The sequence below is a fragment of the Gossypium hirsutum genome, chromosome A09 (genome assembly GCF_007990345.1).
Source record: "Gossypium hirsutum isolate 1008001.06 chromosome A09, Gossypium_hirsutum_v2.1, whole genome shotgun sequence".
In the NCBI taxonomy this organism is placed as follows: Eukaryota; Viridiplantae; Streptophyta; class Magnoliopsida; order Malvales; family Malvaceae; genus Gossypium; species Gossypium hirsutum.
The window spans coordinates 62,781,800-62,796,969 of NC_053432.1; the positions used below are offsets into that span (position 1 = coordinate 62,781,800).

At 33.6% G+C, this 15,170-nt stretch overlaps 1 protein-coding gene across 1 annotated transcript; it reads right to left on the bottom strand.

The window, feature by feature from the left end:
- Positions 1 to 244: 244 nt before the first annotated feature.
- Positions 245 to 1,398, bottom strand: LOC107890045 (probable ADP-ribosylation factor GTPase-activating protein AGD14). The gene is made up of 4 exons (XM_016814562.2): positions 1,205 to 1,398; positions 662 to 723; positions 480 to 567; positions 245 to 310 (listed from the first exon to the last, which is right to left on the bottom strand). Exons 1-4 carry the CDS (start codon positions 1,301 to 1,303, stop codon positions 245 to 247), a joined length of 315 nt encoding a protein of 104 aa, XP_016670051.2. The 5' UTR covers positions 1,304 to 1,398.
- Positions 1,399 to 15,170: the final 13,772 nt, after the last annotated feature.

Consider the following 15,170-nt stretch of genomic DNA (forward strand, 5'->3'; position numbering starts at 1 on the left):
ACTACACTTTCAACACAAATTTACATTTCTCACATGCCATGTTAATCTCAAGTAATTAGCTTACCCTCTTAGGAATCGAAGGCCTATTAACAGTACCCTTCTCACCACAATATCTTCTATCCACATACACATGCTTAATGAATTTCCTGAGCCCCTCAACATTACTGATACCAAGCATATGAGTTAACACTTTCATCACCTTCCAGAGTTTCAGCACTACGTTGAAACATAAACAGGATAAAATTTACCGGTTATCAGGAAGAGATTGATGTTGCGAATCCCATTGTCTAAAATATACTTCCTTTGCATGCTGGAAGACAGATTGAAATAAATTAAACAAACAACAGCCATCCGCCAATTCATGTATTAGACCTTCATGTCATGTTTCATGTTTCTAGGTGTATAAAAGAAATTAACATGCAAATATTTCAGAAGATGATCAACTTTGTTTGCCTGTTTGGCAATTGATGATTAATTACCTCGTTCCCACCTTCACGAAGACCTGCAACATCTTCTGCGGTAAATGTGGCCATTGATACTGATTTAACCCGATGCGAAAACTCACGACTACATAACAATTAAAAAGAGCCATAAACCAAATTGTCAAGGAAGAAGAAGAAAAAGAAAAAGCAGAGATTTGAAATTACAGGAAAAACTTAACTGTATTCCACTACACGTTGCGCAAACAAAAGTCGAAAAATTTGTGCAGACATATTGAGGTCCCTGCTCAAATGTTACATTCCGCATGCTAATTAGTCATTGCACATACATACATACATACATACATACATACATACATACACAGACAGACAGACAGACAGACAGACAATAAGAAACATGCAACCGAGACGAGGAAAAATTTCCAACGCCAAATGCGCAGATTTTAACAAATAAAACCTTCGGTGGATTTTTTCATTTTTTCTAATATTACGTTTATAAACATGGATTTAAAATTTTACTTGATAAATTTTAATGTATAAATTAGTTAAAATACAATTTGATTACATATTTGAAAAGTTCAAATTCAAAATTATCTATAGCTAGTGTCTAACAAATCTGTGAATTTAAAAATTAAACATAAATGTTGCAATTGCATAAACTATTTTCAAGTTCAAATTTCCAAATGCAACGTAAAAAAATGAAAGAAATTATAAAAAAAATTAATCAACCAAAAAGAGAAAAATTATTGTTAAAAAGAAATTACCTGGCTATTGCAGTTGATACAACGGCGATTGCTTGGAAGCTTCATGAGGTTGCGAACGATTTTCTCATTCTTCTCATCTTCTTCAACTTTTCGCTTCATTTTTCTTCTAAAAAGAAGAATTAATCTTCTCTTCTTGCTGAAAAACTAAGCCAAAAGAAACGAAGAAAGGAAAAAGAAATCAGAGAAATGGAAAATACAAAACTGATAGAAAGAAAAATTAACTGAAAATTGATTAAGATTAAAAGGATTAAAATGAATAATATAGCTAAATTAGGTGAAAATTTGCTTTTATTTTTAACAATTTCAAGCAAAATATAGGCTGCATTGGTAACTAAAAGAAAAAAAAAACTGTTGTACCGGCGGGAACGGTGGCGTTTCACTGCTGGACTTTGCTGAGAGATTATGAAAAAGACTGCGTGCATGGGAAGAGGAGGAAGGGGAGAAGCCCAAAAGAACGACGACGTTTAGCTGGCAGATAGTGACCGTTATTTTATTTTTACGAAAATGCCATTGAGGTGATTGAGAGGGAACATTACATTGCCCGCAATTTGACTTTATGGTTTATGCTACCCGCAAATATTAAATAAGTACGGATGAATGCGAAAAAGCTTACTTAATAATTCAAAGATTTTAATAAAATCTTATATAAATATCATTTTTAACATAACCATGATAAGATAATATATATATTGTAAGGGCTTAAATTCAAGGTTATCGGAACAATGCTTTCGTAACTATAGATCCGATTTAAAGAGAAATTTATTTCAATATTTTTCTTAAAAATTGATATGATAGGAAAATCGTATGAAAATATTGATAAGAAAATTTTATCGATTTAGTGATTAGTTAGAAAAAAAAATTATTAAAGAAATTGGGTAAAATAATGTATTGGGACCTCTATCTCGTAAAACCGAGTCCAAAATAATTTTATAAATATTTATGAAATGTTATTAATGTGGTATTAAAATTTCGTTAGAAAATTTTAATGTTTGGGTAGTCAATTAAATGAAAATGACTAAATTGTAATAGGTGTAAAAGTTGCTAGAGTAATTAAATAGCTTAAGAGTCTAATGAGAAAGGATTTAAAAGGCAATTAGATTTAAAAGTTATTTGGGCTGGACGGCAAGGGTATGAAATCAGCAGAAAAATTAATAAATTAAGGGTAAAATTGGAATATTGCAAAATTAACTAAATAAAACTAGGACTAAATAGGAAATATCTAGATTTCTCTTCATTTCTCTTCAATTCCAGCAGCTAAAAACGCCATAGGAGGGTTCTCTAAGCTGGTATTTCATAATTTTTGCACCAAGTGAGTTAATCCTTGCCTTTTTCTTGTAGTTTTGTGTTTCTAAGACTTTTACAACTAGGTCCTACTATTAAATTCATTAGTTTTTGATTTCATGGATGAAATTGAAAGTCACCATGGTTGAGTGCTGTAAGTTTATGATGAAATAGAATGAAATTAAAGCTTTAATTTGTTTATGAGATGATTTTATTAGGCAATTTCAATGGAAATTGATTTTTAGGACCTAATTGTGAAAATGTTTGGAATTAAAGTCTATTGCTGAAATTCTGATTCCTAAAGGTTGTAAACTAGTTTAAGGTGATAGAATAAAATGTTAATTGAGAAAAATCAGCTCAATTGAGAGGCTAATTGAGTAGGGACGAAATTATCATTTATTAAAAGCTTAGGGGAAAAATGGTAATAAACAGCTTGCACTAAAACAGTTTGGACAGCAGCAGTAGACTAACTTTGAAAAATCACCAAGAATTGTAGGAATCGAATTAAAAGATGAAAAAAATACGGAATTAAAGCTTATTGAGTCTAGTTTCTCATAGAAGAAATATTGTAAGCAATGGATTTGTAAATTTTGAGATATAATGAATTTTGTAAGACAAGGTCAGAATGAATTCGGGTTCCCCTATTCTGACTTTGAAAAATTATAAAACATTGAATAAAAATAATTAGGTACTTAAATTTATATGTATAGAATTCTGAATGAGTCTATTTTTAATAGAAACAAACGAGAACATCATTTGAATTTTGTATAAAGAGATAATTTATTTTTAGTGAAGAAGGGTCAGAACTGTTAGACAACAGAACAGGAGTGACTTTGAAGAATAAACTGTACTGATTGGCTAAACCAAAAATTCTGAAAATTTTATGGTAAAAATATATATGAGTATAGTTTCAGGAAAAATTAACGGATCTTAATTTGGAGTTCCGTAGCTCAAGTTATGAATAATTTAGTGACTATGACTCAAGTAGACAGCTTTGAATGAACTATAAATAATAGTTGAATTATAGAGAATGTTGCATATGAACATGAAATGTATTAAGTTGATAATTAAATTTATTTATTTAGATCCAGAAGATTCAAATACGAAGCTAGATCGAGGAAAGGAAAAAGTTCGAGGTTAGTAGGTTTTTACTGTTTACAAACAAGTATCAAGGTAAGTTCATGTAACTTGAATTATATCCTTAAATGCTTGAGATTGTATGTTATTTATGTGAATATGATTTGAGTGTTCATTGTATGAAAATTAATGAAACATTGATATATTTGATAAAATGTGAAGAAATTCCATTTGAATGAAAGGAAAATTCGATGGATCTCAGAAAAGGAATTGACGGTAAAAAGGATCTAGCCCGGACGGGTGATCCTATCCTAATATAGCCCTCCCGAATAATATGTGTAAAATGGATTTAGCCCGGACGGGTAATCTGAATTAAGGTCTGAATTTAGCCTGGACTGGTAATTCAGATCCAAGCTCATTAGAGTAATTGTCGTTGCAGGGGATTTAGCCTGGACTGGTAATCCCAACAATACTCTATGAGTTTAAATTGCAGGGGATTTAGCCTGGACTGGTAATCCCACTGCAAGGTTAAGGTTCGCGGGAGTGTGCTCTTTGAAATGGAAATGTGCGCACGTGAATATGAATTGACGGACCCGGAATTGTACACTAAAAGTGTACCTCTGAAAATCCATCGAAAATTTCAAGAAATTCAACGGGATAAATATGGAAAAATAACAAGGAAATAGAACTCATGGTATTGACGAGCTCATCAATCATAGTATATATTATTGATACATGGAAATTATTGTACTAACTTGAATGTTGAGTTTGTGCATATTAGGGTAATAATGCATTGAATGGATATATGGATGTTTATTGTATTGTATTGAAAATATTAGGTAAGTATAATTCTTGTTACATGAGCTTACTAAGCACAAAGTGCTTACCCCGTTTCCTTTTTCCCTGTTTTGTAGTGTTCAGAGGTCGGATTTGGTCGAAGACACATCACACTGTCAACCTCAGGATTTCGGTATATAAAGAAACTTTATTTTGGAAATCAATGGCATGTATAAGCTAACAAAGTAAATGTTAACGTGAAATGAATGTAAAGTTAGCCATTAGTATGGTTAACAAGCCTGGTTATAGATATGTGATGACGTTATCTTATATAAATGCATGAATCTATCATGAAAATATATTGAATTGATTTGGTTGATGTGGATTGGTCTCGATTTAATATTGCAGGGAAGGTTAGATATTTATAAAGGGGCTATATTGAATATAAAAAAAATATTTAATTCGTAAACTCCGGTAATGCCTCGTACCCTATTCCGACAATGAATACGGGTAGGGGTATTACATTTATTGGTATCAGAGCTACGGTTTAGCCGGTTCTAGGACCGATGTAGCAAATATGGGATTAGCTATACATGCCATTTAAATTATTATTGATAGTGTGATATCTCCTGACCATTTAAAATGTGTTTTTCTTATAGTAATGTCATCCGACCGAGCTCAATCTGAGGAAGCTGGGAGTCATGCTCCGGCTTCAGTACAAAGAGAAGAAACTAGCAGTAGAAGGCCCGAGACAGAGGGTCGAGGGGAGGAGGCAAAAACAGCCTTCTTTCAAATGATGAATGAATGGTTTAATCAATATTTAAGAACTAACCCTGTAGTGCAGCAAGTTCAAGCTCCCCCTCCTACTCCTTCACCGGTTCCCGAGATCCCACAAGGTACAGGTACTGAATCTGTCAGAAAAGGAAAAGCTCCAGTAGATAAAATTCGAAAATATGGGGCCGAAGAATTTCGAGCAGCAGTTGATGATGATTCCGAACGGGCTGAATTCTGGTTAGAAAAGACTACTCGGGTTCTGGAAGAATTATCTTGTACACCAGAAGAATGTCTGAAATGTGCCGTCTCACTGCTAAAAGATACAGCTTACCATTGGTGGAATACTAAAACTTCAGTTGTTCCGAAAGAAGAAATTACATGGGAATTCTTTCAGACCGAGTTCAGAAAAAAAATATATCAGCCAGAGGTTTCTCGATTAGAAAAGAAAAGAATTTCTTGAGTTGAAACAGGGTAACAGATCAGTATCTGAATATGAAAGAGAATTTGTTCGATTGAGTAAATATGCTCGAGAATGGGTACAGTCAGAAGCTGAAATGTGCAAACGATTCAAAGAAGGGTTGAATGAAGACATTAAGTTACTGATCGGAATTCTTGAAATTTGAGAGTTTGCTACATTGGCAGAGAGAGCTTATAAAGTAGAAGAATTGAGCAAAGAAAAGAAACAGGCTGAGAGGGAAGCTCGAATTTTTAGTAAAAGACCGATGGAAAAATCCCAGTTTTCTGCTTCAAAGAAATTGAAGAAATATCAGGATCGTTCTACTTCAGCCATTGGGTATTCGGGCAAAGAGCGAGGTTCTCAACGCACTAATCCAAGGCCTTCTACTCCATCAGTGACCAGTGTTGGCAGTGTTGGCACTCCTAAGCCGAGATGCCAGTACTGTAATAAAGCTCATTTTGGTGAATGTCGATTAAAGAGCGGGGCTTGTTACCAATGTGGTTCTTTTGACCATTTCCTCAGAGATTGTCCAGAAAGGGGTGAAAAAGAAGCTGAACAGATATCGAAGCTGAGTAATCCAGTTTCGAGAGGTAGACCACCTCGACCATCTGGTAATGTCAGTGGTAGCCGAAGAGCTACGAAAGATATTGCAGGCAGGTCTGAAGCACGAGCACCTGCTAGGACATATGCCATTCGTGCCAGAGAAGATGCTTCAGCACCCGATGTTATTACTGGTACATTTTCTTTACTTGATACTGATATTACTGCATTGATTGATCCTGGTTCTACGCATTTATATATATGTGTTAAACTTGCAATTGTTAAAAATTTATCTGTTGAACCTACTGAATTTGTAGTTAAAGTCTCGAACCCCCTGGGCCAGTCTGTGTTAGTGGATAAAATTTGTAAAAATTGTCCACTGATGGTAAGAGGTTATTGTTTCCCGGCTGATTTGATGTTACTGCCATTTGATGAATTTAACGTGATATTGGGTATGGATTGGTTAACCCAGCATGATGCGGTAGTAAATTGTAAACAAAAATATATTGTGCTAAAATGTTAGAATGGTGAGTTGCTTCGGGTTAAATCTGATCAGACAGAGGGGTTATCTCATATGATTTCAGTAATGGCAGCACAGAGGTATGTCAAAAAGGGGTATGATGCTTACTTGGCTTATGTACTCGACACCGAGGTATCTGAGTCAAAGATACAGGCAGTTCCAGTAGTATGTGAATTTTCTGATGTGTTTCCAGAAGAATTACCAGGATTTCCACCAGAAAGAGAAGTGGAATTTTCTATAGATTTGATTCCGGGAACTACTCCGATCTCCATAGCTCCGTACCGGATGGCTCCTATAGAATTAAAAGAGTTAAAGACACAGTTGTTTTTTAAGAGCTTGTTGATAGGGGTTTTGTCCGACCGAGTCATTCACCTTGGGGTGCTCCGGTTCTGTTTGTGAAAAAGAAAGATGGGTCTTTGAGATTGTGTATCGACTACCGGCAGCTTAATAAAGTAACCATAAAGAATAAGTACCTGTTACCCCAGATTGATGATTTATTTGATCAGCTGAAAAGTGATACTATGTTTTCAAAGATTGATCTTCGATCAGGTTATTATCAGTTACGAGTAAAGGAGTCAGATGTGCCAAAAACAGCCTTTAGAACCAGGTACGTGCATTATGAGTTTCTAGTTATGTCGTTTGGGCTAACTAATGCACCTGCAGTATTCATGGATTTGATGAACCGGATATTCAGACCGTACTTAGACAGATTTGTAGTAGTATTCATTGATGATATTTTGGTTTATTCTCGGGATGAAGAAGAACATGCAGAACATTTGAGAATTGTGTTGCAAATTCTACGAGAGAAGCAGTTATATGCTAAATTCAGTAAATGTGAATTTTGGCTTCGAGAAGTGGGTTTTCTTGGACACATTGTATCTGCCGAAGGCATCAGGGTAGATCCAAGTAAAATCTCAGCTATTGTCAATTGGAATCCACCGAAGAATGTATTTGAAGTTAGAAGTTTCTTGGGTTTAGCTGGTTATTATCGGAGATTTGTACAGGGATTCTCTATGATAGCTTCTCCAATGACTCGATTATTGCAGAAAGATGTAAAGTTCGAGTGGACTGATGAATGTCAACAAAGTTTCAACCGATTGAAAGACTTATTAACGAAAGCACCTGTATTAGTGCAGCTTAAACCGGGTAAGGAATTTGTTATTTATAGTGATGCCTCATTAAATGGTTTAGGTTGTGTTTTGATGCAAGAAGGTAAAGTAATAGCCTATGCTTCAAGACAACTTAAACCACATGAAAGAAATTACCCAGTACATGATCGTAAAGAAATTACCCACTTGTACGGTGAGAAATGTCATATTTATACTGATCATAAAAGCTTGAAATATTTGATGACACAGAAAGATTTGAATTTGAGACAACGCAGGTGGCTTGAACTGATAAAGGACTATGATTTGATTATTGATTACCATCCGAGTAAGGCTAATGTTGTAGCTGATGCTTTGAGCCGGAAATCTCTGTTTGCTTTACGAGCTATGAATTCCCGGTTATCATTGACTGATGATGGTTCAATCCTAGCTGAATTGAGAGCTAAACCGACATTTCTACAGAAAATATGTGAAGCTCAGAAGAATGATGAGAAGTTACAAGTTAAACGGGCACAGTGTGAGTCAGGTAATGATTCTGAATTTCAGATTGGTTCTGATGGTTGTTTATTATTCAGAGGTAGGGTATGTGTACCTCAGAATTCAGAGCTCATACAGAAGATTTTACGCGAGGCTCACAGCAGTACTATGTCTGTACATCCGGGAAGTAATAAAATGTATAATGATCTGAAAAAGATGTACTGGTGGTCGGGAATGAAACGTGATATCTCTGAGTTTGTATCAAGGTGTTTAATATGTCAGCAAGTTAAAGCTGAACATCAGGTACCTTTGGGGTTACTTCAGCCAATTACTATACCGAAATGGAAATGGGAAAGAATCACTATGGATTTTGTATCGGGGCTACCTTTGTCTCCGAGGAAAAAAAATGCTATTTGGGTGATTGTTGATCGATTAACAAAGTCAGCTCACTTTATTCTGGTACGTATGGATTATTCTTGAGATAAACTAGTTGAACTGTACATATCTGAGATTGTCAGGTTACATGGAGTTCCTGTCTCCATTATATTAGATAGAGATCCCCAATTTACGTTTCGTTTCTGGGACAAATTGCAAGAAGCCTTGGGTACTCAGTTGTATTTCAGCACTGCATTTCATCTTCAGACAGATGGTCAATCTGAGCGTGTAATTCAAGTATTGGAAGATATGCTCCGATGTTGTATACTAGAGTTTGAAGGTAATTGGGAGAGGTATCTACCTTTGATTGAATTTGCTTACAATAACAGTTATCAGTCTAGTATTAAAATGGCTCCGTATGAAGCTTTGTATGGTAGAAAATGTAGAACACCGTTATATTGGACAGAGCTCAGTGAAAGGAAGATACATGGGGTTGATTTGATCCGGGAAACAGAAGAAAAAGTAAAGGTTATTCGAGATAGTCTAAAAGCAGCTTCCGATCGTCAAAAATCATATGTCGACCTTAAGCGAAAAGAGATTGAATTTCAAGTCGGTGACTAGGTATTTCTGAAAGTGTCTTCTTGGAAGAAAGTTCTTCGATTCGGTCGAAAGGGTAAATTGAGTCCAAGATTTATCGGGCCCTATGAAATCTTAGAAAGAATTGGACCGGTCGCTTATCGATTGGCATTACCACCGGAACTTGATAGAATCCATAATGTTTTTCATGTATCTATGTTACGACGATATCGATCAGATCCTTCATATGTTACTTCTTCGATAGAAGTAGAGATTCAATTGGATATGACTTACAGTGAAGAACCGGTCAAGATATTGGCACGGGAGAAAAAGAGCTTAGAAATAAAAAGATAAATTTGGTGAAAGTATTATGGCAAAAGCACGGGATTGAGGAAGCAACATGGGAACCGGAGGAGGCAATGAGGAAACAATACCCAAACCTCTTTACTGGTAAGATTTTCGAGGACGAAAATCCTTAAAAGGGGGGGAGAGTTGTAATGGCCTAAATTCAAGGTTATCGAAACAATGGTTTCGTAACCATAGATCCGATTTAAAGAGAAATTTATTTCAATATTTTTGCTTAAAAATTGATATGATAGGAAAATCGTATGAAAATATTGATAAGAAAATTTTATCGATTTAGTGATTAGTTAGAAAAAGAAATTATTGAAGAAATTGGGTAAAATAAGGTATCGGGACCTCTATCTCGTAAAACCGAGTCCAAAATAATTTATAAATATTTATGAAATGTTATTAATGTGGTATTAAAATTTCGTTAGGAAATTTTAATGTTTGGGTAGTCAATTAAATGAAAAGGACTAAATTGTAATAGGTGTAAAAGTTGCTAGAGTGATTAAATAGCTTAAGAGTCTAATGAGAAAGGATTTAAAAGGAAATTAGACCTAAAAGTTATTTGGACTGGACGGCAAGGGTATGAAATCAGTAGAAAAATTGATAAATTAAGGGTAAAATTGGAATATTGCAAAATTAACTAAATAAAACTAGGACTAAATAGGAAATATCTAGATTTCTCTTCATTTCTCTTCAATTCCAGCAGCTAAAAACGCTATAGGAGGGTTCTCTAAGCTGGTATTTCATAATTTTTGCACCAAGTGAGTTAATACTTTCCTTTTTCTTGTAGTTTTTGTGTTTCTAAGACTTTTACAACTAGGTCCTACTATTAAATTCATTAGTTTTTGATTTCATGGATGAAATTGAAAGTCACCATGGTTGAGTGCTGTAAGTTTATGATGAAATAGAATGAAATTAAAGCTTTAATTTGTTTATGAGATGATTTTATTAGGCAATTTCAATGGAAATTGGTTTTTAGGACCTAATTGTGAAAATGTTTGGAATTAAAGTCTATTGCTGAAATTCTGATTCCTAAAGGTTGTAAACTAGTTTAAGGTGATAGAATAAAATGTTAATTGAGAAAAATCAGCTCAATTGAGATACTAATTGAGTAGGGACGAAATTATCATTTATTAAAAGCTTAAGGGAAAAATTGTAATAAACAGCTGCTATTGTATTTGCACTGAAGATAGTGTTCAGAGGTCGGAGGTCGGAGACACATCACACTATCAACCTCAGGATTTCGGTATATAAAGAAACTTTATTTTGGAAATCAATGGCATGTATAAGCTAACAAAGTAAATGTTAACGTGAAATGAATGTAAAGTTAGCCATTAGTATGGTTAACAAACCTGGTTATAGATATGTGATGACGTTATCTTATATAAATGCATGGATCTATCATGAAAATATATTGAATTGATTTGGTTGATGTGGATTGGTCTCGATTTAATATTGCAGGGAAGGTTAGATATTTATAAAGGGGCTATATTGAATATAAAAGAAAAATATTTAATTCGTAAACTCTGGTAATGCCTCGTACCCTATTCCGGCAATGAATACGGGTAGGGGTATTACATATATAGGGGTTGATTTTATTCGAGCTTAATTGTAGCATACTGGTTTTTGAGAAAGGATTATATGAAATTGTAATTCCACGTCATCTTTATTCATTTTAAATAGGAGAATGACAAATCAAATTTTTCCTCTTGATTTTTAGTTTTTTTCTTATGAAAAAATCAAATCCAACTAAAAATGTTAAAAATCAGGAAGAAAATTTTGATTTGTCATTATTCTATTGGAAAATGATATAAATGACGTGAAATCATAGTTTCATACAATCTATTCACTCATTATACCTAGACTGCTAGCAAATATAGGTTGGCATGGTCTTTCCCAACTGTAGAAATGTATTTTCCTTCTTCCTTCATCTTGTTTTCACAAAAAATTCGAACTTCAGTCCTAATTTCTTACAAGTCAAGAAATCAGCCACATATATTTCAACTTGGAAGAGTCTACTTCAAGGTAGAGATTTACTTGCTTTGCTCTCTTGAAGAGAGCTGCAACTACCAACTTTGATAGTTTCTCTGGCCACAGTGGTAGACGTTAGAAAGATCTCCCTCTCCCCTTCATTTGTATATGCTTGGTTGTTCTGTTTGGCCCCACAACTCCTATTTTTTTGTCCAACTCAGTTTGTGGAAGAGCCGCCTCTTTCTAGCAACCCATTGGTCTTAGACAATAGGATAACCACCATCATCTTCTTCCTCCAAGCATCTTCAATTGAATAACCGGTTGCTGAGATAAAAATAGTTTTTAATTAAATAAATTTAATTTGGGCTACCATGTAGGACATCCAAGTTGGCATTTAAAACCCATCTAGACTACCACGTAGGACCGCCGTCAATGTGGTAACGGAGCTTAACGGTAGAGTGACCACTTCATAATAAAATGATAACATGAGTAAAATGTAATATTTCAAACATAACTGACTAAAATGTAATCTGAAACAAACAAAAGTGATTATTTTTTTAGTTTACCCTTAAAATAAAGGTTAGTTCTTCATTGTTATTGAAATGAAAAGTGTTTTTCAAAAGTTTGTGAAAATGTGATTTATTAACTTTTAGTCTTCTTCATTGCTACCAAAAATTATGATTGAAAGTTAAAATGTCAATTTCAAACATAATAGAAAGTAAAAAAAACTAGTGGTAAAAAGATCTCTCCAATCCCTCTCAAATTTGATATTAAACAAATTGATCCCACTAAAAAGAAGCAATTTAATCCCTATAAATTTTTAAGGCTAAGCAACTAATGATAACCTAAATGTACCAAAAAAAAACTAATGATAACTTAAAACGGCATCAATGGTAGTGTTTTTTTTATCATTTTTGCATAACTTTGATTAATATAATAATAAATTTAGTCCGCATTATTTATCTATTATGTTAATTTGATCCTAATTCTAAGAAACTCAATAAATTTATCCCTTAATATTTACACACTTGTCAATTTAATTCTAAGTCTTCAAAAATGTATAAAAAAACCAATATATAAATTAAAACTAATTAGCTTTTTAAAAAATCCCAAAAGATGTATTAAAGTTTAAAAACTTAAAATTCCAATTTAGTTTTCTTTCTTCTTTGCTCCACCGCAAAATCGTCATCTTCAACCCAAAACTCATAATCACCATCTAACCTTCACCTTCAACGACCCTCACTCACGCCGCCATTAATCACCATTAGCATCCCACCATTTCACAAAGCTGAACTCTTCACTTCAAAATCTATAGCTTCATGGTCAAACTGTGACAATCCTAAAGATTCATTTTTTTATTTTTTATTTAGTTTTTATACAAGCTCATTTCTCAAATGTAATTTATAGCACAAGACTTTTTAACCATCAAATCATGTTTCAAGTATCATAAAATATGTAATTTATTACTGCAATGGATGAAACTCAAAGATGAATCAAAAGTTACTGCAAACATAAAGACCCCAAAACTACATAGAAATCCAAAGAAATAATTCTTTGAACCTCACTGTTCATGCCAAGAATCCAGAAAACCCACAAGGGACTTATGGTTTACATTAAATACAAACACATAATTCTAAATCTGCAAACATCGCAATACAAATATAATCATATTGGTTCACAAACAAGCAAGGAACCACATCCACTCAGAAAAATAAAATAAAAAATCAGCTATCTCGAGTTGGGATTTTGAAAACGAAGAAGATTTTGTTTTGAACTCGAGGAATACATGATTTCTAGGTTTGCTTTCTACACTTGAGGGATGTTGTAGGCCAATTTTAGCCCATTTACATCAAAACCCAATTTAGCCTTACCTAACCCACCAAAATTAAACCCAAAACCCAAAATCTTAACTGCCCAATTTACATCAAAACCCCAATGGCCCAAACCCTAAGCCCAAATCAAAATAAAAAACCTAGCCCACAACTTAAACTTTTCTCAACTAGCCACACCTTTTCCACCACCAACTCCACTAGCCACTCCTTTTCCACCACCAACTCCACTAGCCACTCCTTTTCCACCACCAACTCCACTAGCCACACCTTCTCCACCACCAAATCCACTAGCCACACTTGCTCCATTACCTACTCCACTAACCACACTTGCTCCACCACCACTTGTACCTACAAATGAAGACATAAACAATAAAAAAAATATTTTGTAAATGGCTATATAAGCCTTCTCATATTTTGTATATGGGGGGATTTTTTTGGAGAGTTTTTGGGAGAGAAAGTTATTGTAAAGGATTTTTGGAGAGGTTTCTTTTTAAAGTAATCAAGGAGAAGAGTTATTGTAAAGGCTAGTTTTTGGAGAAGCTAGTTTTTTTTGGAGATTAATCAAAGATCAAAGCAAAAGAGGTTTCTTTGTCTATTCTCGTTTTAAGTTCTTTGTTTACTTATTATTTTCCTTTCAATCTTATTTTGTTTCTTTTATACGAAAGTAAAAAAATAAAAGGAGGAAGCTTACCCATTTTTACCAAAAAAGTTTTTTTGAGGTCCGGCTGCCGTGTACGGTGGAGCCGATGGAGGCCGGCGGCGGTCCAGCGACCGGATGATGGCCGGCCTTGTGGCCGGAAATCACCCACTCTCTCCCTTTTTTTTGTTATTATTATATTTCTTAATATTATATTATATATATTCTTTTAATATATTAGGTATATTCTAAATTCTATATTACGTATACATATATATTATACTATTTTATATATATATCTTTAATACTATATTATTTATATATATATATTTTACATGTTATCTTATGTATATATTTTAATTATATTATGTATGTATTTTTTACACTATATTATATACATATTTTTAATATTATCACGTATTTATTTTTTATATATGTACACATTTATGTAGTATTATTAATAGTATTATTTTTAAACATCATTGTTATTTCTAATATATATATTATGTACACTTTTTTATTTCTATTTTATTTTTTTATTTGTCAATATTAATTATTATTATTCTAATATTTTGATATTTTAATATTTTATATTATTCACATCACTATTCGCATTTTTACAATAATATTCTTAGATTTTTTTTACTATCATTTTAGAAACTTTTTACATTTTAATTTTAAGAATAAGGCAATGTATCGATTTTAACATTAAGTCATTGATTTCATCGCTATGTTGGGTGAAGTTAGTCGGCTCGTGTTAAAAACGGGATATCCTTCTAAAAAACCAAAAACTTACAACTTCTCATTTCCTTCAATCGGATCACACTTAAATGTCAAATTGAATTCGTATTTTTGAAAATCAAGACAACACGTGTTTAATAAGATACCAATTTTGGGCGTCGCGAGGGTGCTAATACCTTCCTCGCGCGTAACTGACTCCCGAACCCAACGTTACTCTGGCTTTTGACGTAGACCTAAATTCGGCCTTCATTTTTGTGCAAGAATAAGTTTTCTTTTCTAAAAAAGGATGATTTATTAGGTGTCCAGTCACACCTAGAAAAAATATCGGTGGCGATTCCTTTTTTTAATAAAATCGAAAGTCAATTTTTAAAATTTACAAATAATCGCCTCAATTAGCGACCAAGCTAAGCTAAAATTTTTACGTCGCTACAGCTGGCGACTCCACTGGGGACAGCCTTTTTGAGAGTCGTGTCT